Source organism: Nerophis ophidion, linkage group LG14 (genome assembly GCF_033978795.1).
Source record: "Nerophis ophidion isolate RoL-2023_Sa linkage group LG14, RoL_Noph_v1.0, whole genome shotgun sequence".
NCBI classification, from domain to species: domain Eukaryota; kingdom Metazoa; phylum Chordata; class Actinopteri; order Syngnathiformes; family Syngnathidae; genus Nerophis; species Nerophis ophidion.
Window position 1 is genome coordinate 20,091,570 of NC_084624.1, and position 13,455 is coordinate 20,105,024.

At 39.6% G+C, this 13,455-nt stretch overlaps 1 protein-coding gene across 4 annotated transcripts in view; it reads left to right on the top strand.

The window, feature by feature from the left end:
- fgf12a (fibroblast growth factor 12a) overlaps positions 1–13,455 on the top strand; it is a 163,027-nt gene that overhangs the window by 105,953 nt on the left and 43,619 nt on the right. For 3 of the 4 annotated variants that reach the window (XM_061920088.1, XM_061920085.1, XM_061920086.1), the window contains one exon: positions 449–6,000. The exons of the other annotated variant lie outside the window; for it this stretch is intronic. In XM_061920088.1, the coding sequence (XP_061776072.1) occupies positions 449–564 (116 nt within the window). In that variant the 3' untranslated portion in view covers positions 565–6,000. Of the gene's footprint in view, positions 1–448; positions 6,001–13,455 lie in introns of those variants that run through there. 4 annotated transcript variants of the gene reach the window in all.

The following is a 13,455-nucleotide window of genomic DNA, read 5'->3' on the forward strand; positions in this document are numbered from 1 at the left end:
ATCCTCCTACCACTATCCATCATGGTCCTCATCTTATCATGCACTCATCTTCTTTATCATTTCCTCTTCTCATTACTGTATCTCATCTTCATGTACTCTTTTTTCTAATTATCTCATCTTCTCCTCATTCCCTTATGGTCTCGTCCACATTCATGGTGTCCCTCATCTCATCTTGTCTATCTTCAAATACCCTCCTCATAATTTCTTCATCTCCACCTCATGTCCTTGTCGTCCTATTTTCATCCACATTCACCTCATCTTCTCATTGTCATCCACTCGTCTTCTCATTCACTTATTTCCTCCTCCTCATGCTGCCGTCTCCCCTTCACTATCACTTTTCTCATATTTTCCTCAACTCTCCCTTTACTTTCTGTCCAACTTTTCTCCCCCTCATTGACTAACCTTCTCATCTCTGCACATCATCCCTTCATCATCTCATACCCGTCAGTTTGTATGTACCGTGAGCCGTCGCTGCACGAGATCGAGGACAAGCACCGCTCTAGGAAGAGCTCAGCGACGCCCACCATGAACGGAGGTAAAGCCGTCCACCAGGACTCCACATAGCAGCGGAAGGGAGGGGCTTCCACGGAGGGGCGTGGCCTGACACTCACTTCCTGCCCCCTCAGAAGTTCGCTTCCTGTCAGAAATAGAGGCGTCGTCGTGACGACCGAGGACCTACTATGGTACACTTCAGACAAAACAATCTTGCCTGTGAAAACTTTTAGGATAAATAATATGAAAGCAGAGAAAATATATATCTATATCAACATTTTCAATCAGGACTTGACTAATATTTTATGCAAAAAAGAGAAAAAGCTGTGACACAAGGGAATGGAGCTTGTCTGTCTTCACACAAATAATTGTCATTTCCATTTGATGCTGTGAAAACAAAGCTTTAATACGTGTTGATATGTGGATTATTTTGAACATGTTATGTTTGCAGCTAATAACGCACGCCATCGTGCTGTAAACTAACCATCGTGTCTTTTTTTCTGCGTGGGACTAAATGACAGGTTTGGTTATTTTCTAGTTTCCTCATGGATCCCACAGGATTGTACTTGGCTAGTTGAAGAGCTTCAAATGGATCTTCTCAGGTGTGTGCTGTTAATGACAGGATGAGGCCGGCGTCAGAAGCAATATGATAACCTAGTATGTCTTTAGCTTGCATTACTAGCAGGTTTCCAACATGAATTAAGTATTCAATACGCTGCTAAGGTGAGAGTTGGCAAGGAACCAACATGCAGAATATACTTCCATTAGGTAAGAAAAATGTGATTTTATTGTTCAAAAACGCTTTCCTGGCCTTGTGACCAATGAACTGTGGCGGTGAACTGGTGTAACAATGCAGAACACCTCATAAAATATGTAGTGCTGGGCCACCCAACATTCTCCAAGAAAACTGCCCCATGCCTACAATGTTTTAGGCCCGAAAAGGATAAAAGGCAGCAGATGGAGTGGGAAGAATACACAAGTTTCACTTCCTTAAAGATGTGTTTGAAGTACGGTTAGTATTTCCCATTTAAGTGATATTATTTATTTGTATTTTATCTTGTTTCAGAGTTCTTCAAACACTTTTTTTGCTACGAGCGTTTCGTTAAGCAAATGTGAACACAACCTAAAATAGTTTTAAGTTGTTACCAGGTCATAAATGAATCTGTCAGGACATATGCAGCATTGAGATTTATAGTAATGTTTTGATAAAGATGTGGGAAAACTCGTAAACGGCGCGTGCAACAACAACAACAAACATGGCAGTAGACGCCAAGTTAAATCAGGAAGTCCTGATACCAATTTTCTCTTTTCAGACCTCCATGCTTTTTCAAATTTTTATCTGTTTTGTCGTGACGTCTGGATCACCAGTTAGTTCGACATGTCTGGGAATGCGCCTAATAGATAATCCTTGAGATCACTTGACAAACCTTTTGTTGGTTCCATTACGTAGTTTGATTTGTTTTGCTTGTATTTGCTTTTAGTGGTAAGATCTAGTCCCCTTGCGCATTCAAATAGTTTGTCTGCACAGTGGCCATGTTTGTTTGTTGGCCCACCACTTTGTTTACTTTCAAAGTCACGTGACCGACTACAACCTATTCCCAAAACTCCAATGAGGTGGTCTAAGTCAAGAAGGGTATTCCATCCTTCAAAGCGGCAGATGTAAAGATGTGTCCAGTAACCATCACACAACAATGGCTCTTCTGGGTGGAGTCAGAGTCAGACTAGTTGGTAGTGGAGCATGATTGATGCATGACTAGAATGTTGTTGTGCTGTGTCGAGCCCATCTCTCAAGAATTTAGTAGGATTTTATGCAAAGGATTTATATATTTTGATGAAAATGATAGCAGAGACACACTGATAAGGAAAAAAGCTCACATTACCAAATGAAAAAGTGTTAATGAATAATGTCCACATTTAAAAGGGAACTGGAATTTCCACCTATCGTTCGCAATCCTTATGAGAGACAAAACATGTTTTTTTTTGCATTCTAACTTGTAATGATCATCTTCTTCTAGATGGCATCAATCCATTGTGCCTCTAAATCATTTTAATACAAAAAACCTCAATAATACTTAATTGAAGTTGTGTAACTTGCATAATGTTAACTAAATCCACTATGTGAATTGTGAATTATATTTATATAGCGCTTTTTCTCTAGTGACTCAAAGCGCTTTACATAGTGAAACCCAATATCTAAGTTACATTCAAACCAGTGTGGGTGGCACTGGGAGCAGGTGGGTAAAGTGTCTTGCCCAAGGACACAACGGCAGTGACTTGGATGGCGGAAGCGGGAATCGAACCTGCAACCCTCAAGTTGCTGGCAAGGCCACTCTACCAACCGAGCTAAACTGCCCCTATGGATTGGACTCTTACACTATGTCCATTGCACTGGTCGCCCAGGGGGTAGGGTCCCCGCGTCTGCGGCCCCCTCCAAGGTTTTTTCCCAATGGGTTGAGTTTTTTCTTGCCCTGATGTGGGATCTGATGTCGTTGTAGCTTGTGCAGCCCTTTGAGACTCTCGTGATTTAGGGCTATGTAAATAATCTTTGATTGATTGATTGATTGATAATAACCAGGCTGTAGAGACATTTTTATTGTAAGAGAGACCACCAAGGAACTATTTTTCTAGCGTACTAAAACATCACCGTGCTACAATATTGGCAGTAAGCTAGCTTGTACGTCAGCAGCTGAATGGCATTTGACCCTGTAATACACAACACAACGCGGCATCGTTCTCATAACATTACAACTTTACCTTTTTTTGTAACTATTCTGAAAATATCACAACTTTTTTTCTAACTTTTTACTTTACAACTGCAATATCGTAACATTATGACTTTGTTCTCATAACACTACAATTCAGTTTTACTCATGAGACTCGATTCTCGTAATATTATGACTTAATTCCGCCAATATTTACATTTTGACCTTGTAATACTCCGATTTTATTGGGCTCACATTAAGATATTCATAATGACGTTATTGTAGTAACATTATGACTTCAATATTTGCTAAAAATATATTTGCTGTATTCTATTATTTTCTAATTGACTTTATTCTCCAAACAAAGGGATTCAGATTTTTCTCGTAAATTGATGATTTTTTTTCTTCTTTCAGTGTGGACCCACTACTGCTTTGTAAAGCAGTCCTGTTATGACACTTACAGTAGGGAAGGGATTATATATCTCGCATGAGCGGTAGAGGGGGGTTAGCTCATTTTGCGATTTAGTCTCGCTTTGGTGATATTTGTAATTGCCATAAAAAACACATTTTAAGAAGTGGCTAGTGCAACCCTCCATTTGTCACGTTTCATGTGTCAGGTGAACGGTGATGAATGAATCCCCTTACTACTGTACTTAGCTGGAAATGAGTCTAGTTTGAGTGCTTACTTTCCCTTTGAGTTTTCTACTCAGTGTTTGTGAGAAGACATTGTAAGCAGCACAGTGGGCGTCATGTGCAGGAAGGTTCATGTTGACTCCACTTCCACAGTAACCTAGAGCGTATACAAACCCTGTTTCCATATGAGTTGGGAAATTGTGTTAGATGTAAATACAAACGGAATACAATGATTTGCAAATCATTTTCAACCCATATTCAGTTGAATATGCTACAAAGACAACATATTTGATGTTCAAACTGATAAACATTTTTTATTTTGCAAGTAATCATAAACTTTAGAATTTGGTGCCACCAACACGTGACAAAGAAGTTGGGAAAAATGGCAATAAATACTGATAAAGTTGAGGAATGCTCATCAGACACTTATTTGGAACATCCCACAGGTGAGCATGCTAATTAAAAACAGGTGAGTGTCATGATTGGGTATAAAAGCAGCTTACATGAAATGCTAAGTAATTCACAAAACAAGGATGGGGCGAGGGTCACCACTTTGTAAGCAAATTGTCGAACAGTTTTAGAACAACATTTCTCAACGAGCTATTGCAAGGAATTTAGGGATTTTCCCATCTACGGTCCCTAAAATCATCAAAAGGTTCAGAGAATCTGGAGAAATCACTGCATGTAAGCGATGATATTAAGGACCTTTGATCCCTCAGGTGGTACCGCATTAAAAACCTACATCAGTGTGTAAAGGATATCACCACATGGGCTCAGGAACACTTCATAAAACCACTGTCAGTAACTACAGTTGGTCGCTATATCTGTAAGTGCAAGTTAAAACTCTACTATGCAAAGCCAAAGCCATTTATCAACAACACACAGTAACCCCGCCGGCTTCGCTGGGCCCGAGCTCATCTAAGATGGACTGATGCAAAGTGGAAAAGTGTTCTGTGGTCTGACGAGTCCACATTTCAAATTATATTTGGAAACTGTGGACGTGGTGTCCTCCGGAACAAAGAGGAAAATAACCATCCGGATTGTTCTACGCCCAAAGTTCAAAAGCCGGCATCTGTGATGGTATGGGGGTGTATTTGTGCCCAAGGCATGGGTAACTTACACATATGTGAAGGCTCCATTAATGCTGAAAGTTTCATACGTCCCACTGGGTGTGAGTTTTCCTTGCCCTTATTTGTGGGCCTACCGAGGATGTTGTAGTGGTTTGTGTTGTGGTTTGTGCAGCCCTTTGAGACACTAGTGATTTAGGGCTATATAAGTAAAAATTGATTCATTGATACAGGTTTTGGATTAACATATGTTGTCATCCAAGCAACGTTATCATGGACGCCCCTGCTTATTTCAGCAAAACAATGCCAATTCACTTGTTACAACAGCGTGGCTTCGTAGTAAAAGAGTGCGGGTACTTTCCTGGTCCGCCTGCAGTCCAGACCTGTCTCCCATCGAAAATGTGCGGCACATTATGAAGCGTAAAATACGACAGCGGAGACCCCGGACTGTTGAACAACTTAAGCTGTACATCAAGCAAGTATGGGAAAGAATTCCACTTTCAAAGCATCAACAATTAGTTTCCTCAGTTCCCAAACGTTTATTGAGTGTTGTTAAAAGAAAAGGTGATGTAACACGGTGGTGAACATGCCCTTTCCCAACTACTTTGACATGAGTTGCAGCCATGACATTCTAAGTTTAAATATTATATGCAAAACAAAAAAAAAAGTATTTGAGTTTGAACATCAAATATCTTGTCTCTGTAGTGCATTCAATTGAATATGGGTTAAAAACGATTTGCAAATCATTGTATTCCATTTATATTTACATCTAACACAATTTCACAACTCATATGGAAACAGGGTTTGTAGTACATGCATTGTATTCAATGTGGTAAAGCAATATATTATCTTTTCTAAAGAGGTTTCTATTGGTGCAAAGTGAAAGTGGTGCATGTTAATTGGATTAATTGGGTTGAAAAAAAAATTTTTTTACAAGGATTTGTTTGAAAAAGGCTTATATTGTAGGTGGAAAGAATGAGTTATTTTTATGTTCCGCACCCATATATGCACTGTGACTTGTGAGATGAGAAAAAAATATGCATTGATTAAACAAAACATCTGAATGAAGTTAGTGATTGTTTAAGAATAAAAATGAGCAAAAAGCACCGTTTGAGTGATTTGTTGTGAAGGATGACGGTGAGTTCATGTTTCAGTCTGCTGACCAAGCACATCCATCAGCGTTAAGGAGGCTCACATTGACCAAATCCACTCCCTATCACTTCAACCCCTGGCGTGATTTACAGTCTCGCTCAAATACGTCGTGTCATTTTGGGACGGCGCGCCTTCGCCCTTAATTCTCCCGTTGTCATGGAAACAGACCTTCCGAGGAGGAGGAGGCTGACTTTCAGGACGTGTCTACCCTCCTGCACAATGGCTGCATGCAGAGGACGCCACTTTGTCCTCGGGGAGTTATGTTTGCAAGTGACTTTGTTCAAAAAGATGTTTGTTGCTTTCATCGTCAGCACTTTCTGAAGGAAACTGTTTGGCATTGGGGCTCAGCAAATAAATAACGCGTGCACGGCTCTTCAACAAGTAGTGAACAAGGTGTGATCACAATGCAGTCTTTTGTCCCAGGCCTCGGTCTGTCCTGCACTCTTGGGACCTGAACCCCTTCTCTCATTCAATTCATTAAAAAAATAATTGGCCTCTGCTCAATACAAGCTAGCTGGGGCTTCTTTGATGTGTGCATTTACTTGGCGGGAATGCATTTGTTGACTTCCAGATACGGGCCAGCTGCATGAGAGTAATGTGAGGACGTACTATATTTATTTGATTTGATGCACGTGAGCACCCCGCCAGGAATACAGCAAGCTAACACATCCTTCCTTCCAGTGGGGGCTGTAGTGCACCCACTCATCCATCCGCCCACCTCCACACGTGTATTTGTCCTCGCCAGCACGCACTAGGAAAAGTATTTACCTTCTACTTATTTGTGCATAATGCCGGATGGCCAGTGCAACAGAAGGTGTTACGATTCTCTATGAGTTAGGATTGTATTTTGGTACCGGTACCAAAATGTATTTCGGTACTTTTCTAAATAAAGGGGACCACAAAAATTACATTATTGTCTTTATTTTAACCAAAAAATCTTAGGGTACATTAAACATATGTTTATTATTGTAATTTAGTCCTTAAATAAAATAGTGAACATACTAGACCAGTGGTTCTCAAATGGGGATACTTGAAGGTATGCCAAGGGGTACGTGAATTTTTTTTAAAAATATTCTAAAAATAGCAACAATTCAAAAATCCTTTAGAAACATATCTATTGAATAATACATCAACAAAATATGATTGTAAGTTCATAAACTGTGAAAAACAAATGCAATAATGCAATATTCAGTGTTGACCGCTAGATTTTTTTTGTGGACATGTTCCATAAATATTGATGTTAAAGATTTATTTTTTTGTGAAGAAATGTTTAGAATTAAGTTCATGAATCCAGATGGATCTCTATTACAATCCCCAAAGATTAAGTTGTGTAAAAATCGTTATTTATAATTGAATCACTTGTTTATTTTTCAACAAGTTTTTTGTTATTTTTATATCTTTTTTTCCAAATATTTAAAGAAAGACCACTACAAAGGAGCAATATTTTGCACTGTTTTACAATTTAATAAATCAGAAATTGATGACATGGTGCTGTATTTTACTTCTTTATCTCTTTTTTTCAAGCAAAAATGCTTTGCTCTGATTAGGGGGTTTACTTAAATTAAAAAAATGTTCACAGAGGGTACATCACTGAAAAAAGTTTGAGAACCACTGTACTAGACAACTTGACTTTTAGTAGGAAGTAAACAAAGACTCCTAATTAGTCCGCTGACGTATGCAGCAACATATTGTGTCATTTATCGACCTATTATTTTGTCAACATTATGAGGGACAAACTGTAAAACTTTATTATTAATCTACTTGTTCCTGTACTGTTAATATCTGCTTACTTTCTCTTTTAACATGTTCTATCTACCCTTCTGTTAAAATGTAATAATCACTTATTCTTCTCTTTTTTTGATACTTTACATTAGTTTTGGATGATACCACATATTTAGGTATCAATCCGATACCAAGTAGTTACAGGATCATACATTGGTCATATTCAAAGTCCTTATGTGTCTAGGGACGTATTTCCTGAGTTTATAAACATAATAGGATGTTTTTTAAATGAAATTTTTTTGTGTGATAATAAAACATATCGATGTAATCATAGTAGTATTGACTAGATACCTTTTGGTATCATTACAGTGGATGTCAGGTGTAGCTCCACCCATGGCGTTTATTTAAATGGTGACGCTGGTGAGGTACTGTATCATACGATGTGCAATGAAGCATGTTTAGCTATTCTTCATCCTCCAGTGATAATGTTACAGGTAAGAAACTTACTTGATTTCTTGCCATGGAGACCAGGATTACTGATTTAGAAGTAGCTAAAACACTGCGGATGTTAGTTACTAGCTTTTATAAGTGTTATAATCAATCAATCAATCAATCAACCAATGTTTACTTATATAGCCCTAAATCACGAGTGTCTCAAAGGGCTGCACAAACCACAACACAAACCACTACCACATCATCGGTAGGCCCACATAAGGGCAAGGAAAACTCACACCCAGTGGGACGTCGGTGACAATGATGACTATGAGAATGAAGGCAACACATTATCTAAGTGTCTGGATTAGCAATATTAGCCTACTATCAACATGATTTTAAAGTTACATAAGTGTTAAAATGAAGGCAACTCATGATCTAAGTGTCTAAATTAGTTATATTAGCCTACTATCAAAATTACTTTAAAAGTCTTATGTAAGTGTTATAATGACGGCAACACTTGATGTAAGTGTCTATATTAGCGTATTATCAAAATGACTTTAAAAGTCTTATATAAGTGTTATAATGACGGCAACACTTGATGTAAGTGTCTATATTAGCGTATTATCAAAATGACTTAAAAAGTCTTATATAAGTGTTATAATGAAGACAACATATGAAGTAAGTGTCAGTATTAGCTGTATTAGCCTACTATCAATCAATCAATCAATCAATCAATCAATCAATGTTTATTTATATAGCCCCAAATCACAAATGTCTCAAAGGGCTGCACAAATCATTACGACTACAACATCCTCGGAAGAACCCACAAAAGGGCAAGGAAAACTCACACCCAGTGGGCAGGGAGAATTCACATCCAGTGGGACGCCAGTGACAATGCTGACTATGAGAAAGCTTGGAGAGGACCTCAGATGTGGGCAACCCCCACCCCTCTAGGGGACCGAAAGCAATGGATGTCGAGCGGGTCTAACATGATACTGTGAAAGTTCAATCCATAGTGGCTCCAACACAGCCGCGAGAGTTCAGTTCAAAGCGGATCCAAGACAGCAGCGAGAGTCCCGTCCACAGGAGACCATCTCAAGCGGAGGCGGATCAGCAGCGTAGAGATGTCCTCAATCGATACAGGCGAGCGGTCCATCCTGGGTCCAGACGAGCGGTCCATCCTGGGTCTCGACTCTGGACAGCTAGTAGTTCATCCATGGTCATCGGACCGGACCCCCTCCACAAGGGAGGGGGGGACATAGGAGAAAGAAAAGAAGCGGCAGATCAACTGGTCTAAAAAGGAGGTCTATTTAAAGGCTAGAGTATACAAATGAGTTTTAAGGTGAGACTTAAATGCTTCTACTGAGGTAACATATCAAACTGTTACCGGGAGGGCATTCCAGAGTACTAGAGCCCGAACGGAAAACGCTCTATAGCCCACAGACTTTTTTTGGGCTCTAGGAATCACTAATAAGCCGGAGTCTTTTGAACGCAGATATCTTGCCGGGACATATGGTACAATACAATCGGCGAGATAGGCTGGAGCTAGACCGTGTAGTATTTTATACGTAATTAGTAAAACCTTAAAGTCACATCTTAAGTGCACAGGAAGCCAGTGCAGGTGAGCCAGTACAGGCGTAATATGATCAAACTTTCTTGTTCTTATCAAAAGTCTAGCAGCCGCATTTTGTACCAACTGTAATCTTTTAATGCTAGACATGGGGAGACCCGAAAATAATACGTTACAGTAATCGAGATGAGACGTAACAAACGCATGGATAATGATCTCGGCGTCTTTAGTGGACAAAATGGAGCGAATTTTAGCGATATTACGGAGATGAAAGAAGGCCGTTTTAGTAACGCTTTTAATGTGTGACTCAAAGGAGAGAGTTGGGTCGAAGATAATACCCAGATTTTTTACAGAGTCACCTTGTTTTATTATTTGGTTGTCAAATGTTAAAGTTGTATTATTAAATAGAGGTCGGTGTCTAGCAGGACCGATAATCAGCATTTCCGTTTTTTTGGCGTTAAGTTGCAAAAAGTTAGCGGACATCCATTCTTTAATTTCATTAAGACACGCTTCCAACTGACTACAGTCCGGCGTGTTGGTCAGCTTTAGGGGCATGTAGAGTTGGGTGTCATCAGCATAGCAGTGAAAGCTAATACCGTATTTGCGTATGACGTCACCTAGCGGCCGCATGTAGATGCTGAAGAGTACAGGGCCAAGGACCGAACCCTGGGGAACTCCACACGTTACCTTAACATAGTCCGAGGTCACACTGTTATGGGAGACGCACTGCATCCTATCAGTAAGATAAGAGTTAAACCAAGACAGGGCTGAGTCTGACATACCAATTCGTGTTTTGATACGCTCTAATAAAATATTATGATCGACGGTATCGAAAGCAGCGCTAAGATCAAGGAGCAGCAACATAGATGACGCATCAGAGTCCATCGTTAACAATAGATCATTAGTCAATTTTGCGAGGGCTGTCTCAGTCGAGTGATTTGCCCTGAAACCGGATTGAAAGGTTTCACATAGATTGTTAAACGCTAAGTGTTCATTTAGCTGCGCTGCAACAATTTTTTCGAGGATTTTCAAAATAAAGGGAAGATGAGACACCGGTCGGTAGTTTACCATGAGGTCAGGATCGAGGTTAGGTCTTTTAAGGAGAGGATGAATAACCACTTTTTTGAATGCTAGGGGAACAGTGCCCGAGGAAAGTGATAAGTTTATAATATTTAGCACTGATGGACCTAATAATAAAAAAAGCTCCTTGATAAGTTTTCCAGGAAGTGGGTCAAGTAAACATGTTGTTTGTTTTATTCCATTTACACGTTGTAACAATTCTTCTAATGTTATATCATCAAAACGAGAGAAACTATTTTGGATATTTGCAGTATCCGCCGTATATATAGTCGTATCTGTGTTACTATAACCCAGTTGTAGCTGGGACGCATTGTCTTTAATCTCCTTTCTAATAAGTTCAATTTTCTTATTAAAGAACTTCATAAAGTCATCTGCCGAATGGGTGGAGCTACTGGAAGGAGTCCCTTGTTGGGTTAGCGATGCTACTGTACTAAACAAAAATTTTGGATCGTTTTTATTAATGCGGATGAGATTTGAGCAATAATTAGTTTTAGCTAAGGTAAGCATGCGTTTATAAGTTATTAAACTATCACTCCATGCTTGATGATGCACCTCAAGTTTAGTCGTGCGCCATTTGCGTTCCAGCTTTCTACATAATAATTTCTGAGCTCTAGTTTCTTCAGTAAACCATGGCGTACGCCTTTTTGGAGCCTTTTTTAACTTCAGCGGTGCTATACTATCAATGGTTTCGCGCAGGGCGTTGTTAGTTGTTAGTGAGGTTATCAATAGAGCCCACATACTTTGGGAACGGTGCCATTACCGAGGGCAGTAGGTCAGCAAGAGTCGTCCTTGTGGCAGCATTAATGTTGCGGCTGCTATAGCAGTTTTTATTATTATTAGCTTGCCGAACATGAGTCTGAACCTCGAATTTTATAAGGTCATGATCGGACATTACTTTAGTACACGGGAGTATCATAACTTTGGAAACGGTGATACCTCTGACAAGCACTAGGTCTATCGTATTACCGCTGTGATGCGTCGGTTCATTTATTATTTGTGTAAGACCACAGCTATCAATTATAGTCTGGAGCGCCACGCACGGTGGGTCCAATGGGGTATTCCTATGGATATTAAAGTCCCCCATTATAATTATATTATCGGCGTGCGTCACTAGATCAGCAACAAACTCTGAGAATTCACTAATAAAGTCTGAATATGGCCCTGGGGGGCGGTAGATAACGGCCAGGCACAGAGGCAGAGGTGTGGCAGACTTCATAGAAAGCACCTCAAACGATTTATATATATTATTTAAGTTAGGACTAAAGTTAAAGTTTTCGTTGTATATTAGTGCGACCCCCCCTCCCCTTTTAAGGGGACGGGCAATATGCGCATTCGTATAGTTAGGAGGGGATGCCTCATTTATCGCAAAAAAGTCGTCTGGTTTAAGCCAGGTTTCGCTAAGACCGATGACGTTAAGGTTGTTGTCTCTAATGACCTCATTAACTAATAACGTTTTGGGAGACAAAGATATGATGTTTAGAAAGCCCATATTATAGGTAGTGGGCTGTTTTAAGGAGTTATTGATAAAATTATCCGTAGTAGCAATATTAATAATGTTGCGTTTATTATGCGCAGTGTACTTAAAATAATTACGACCATATCTAGGAATTGATATGACGGGAATTTTCAGATTGTCTACTTGGCGCTGCGATAAACTGAACGCATCATAATTTGCCACCTCAGTAGAACGCATGTCTAACTCTGACGTAGTCATAGTCATAGCAGAAAAAACATTTTGTGAGTTGTGTATTATTCTACGAAAATTGCTATGTGTACAGGGATCGTCCAGCCTGGCGCTGGCTAGTTCTAACTTAACTGACTCCATACCCAGGCTAGCAGGCTCTGTAATTGCCTGTGACCGGGCTTGCTCTAGTGCAGTTAGTCAAATGTGGCTCAATGCGAAATCTATGTTCCGAGACAAGAGGATAGCGCCTTCCTGGTTAGGGTGAAGGCCGTCTCTCCTCAGCAAGCCAGGTTTGCCCCAGAAAGAGGGCCAATTATCAATAAACGTAAATCCCTGTTGTCTACAGAAGCTATCCAGCCACTTGTTAAGAGAGACTAATCTGCTATATCTCTCATCATTGCCTCTCCCAAGCAGGGGGCCAAAGACAATTACTCGACAATTGACAATTACTTACTATTATAATGACTTTAAAAGTCTTATATAAGTGTTATAATGAAGACAACACATGATGTGCCTATGTTAGCATACGATCATAATGACTTTAAAAGTCTTATGTGTTATGATGATGACAACACCTGATGTAAGTGTCTATATTAGCCACTACTGCATTTTAATGTTGTCATTATGGTGGTACTTAATGAATACTTAGGTCTACTACACTACTGTATTTTAATGTTGTCATCATGGTGGTTCTTAATGAATACTTAGGTCTACTACACTACTGTATTGTAATGTAGTCATCATGGTGGTATTTAATGAATATGTAGGTCTACTACACTACTGTATTGTAATGTAGTCATCATGGTCGTATTTAATGAATACACAGGTCTACTACACGACATCATGGTGGGACTTGATGAAGTGCCACCATGATGTTTAAGAAACCCTGGTATTAGAAGTATATTATAAATGTTGATG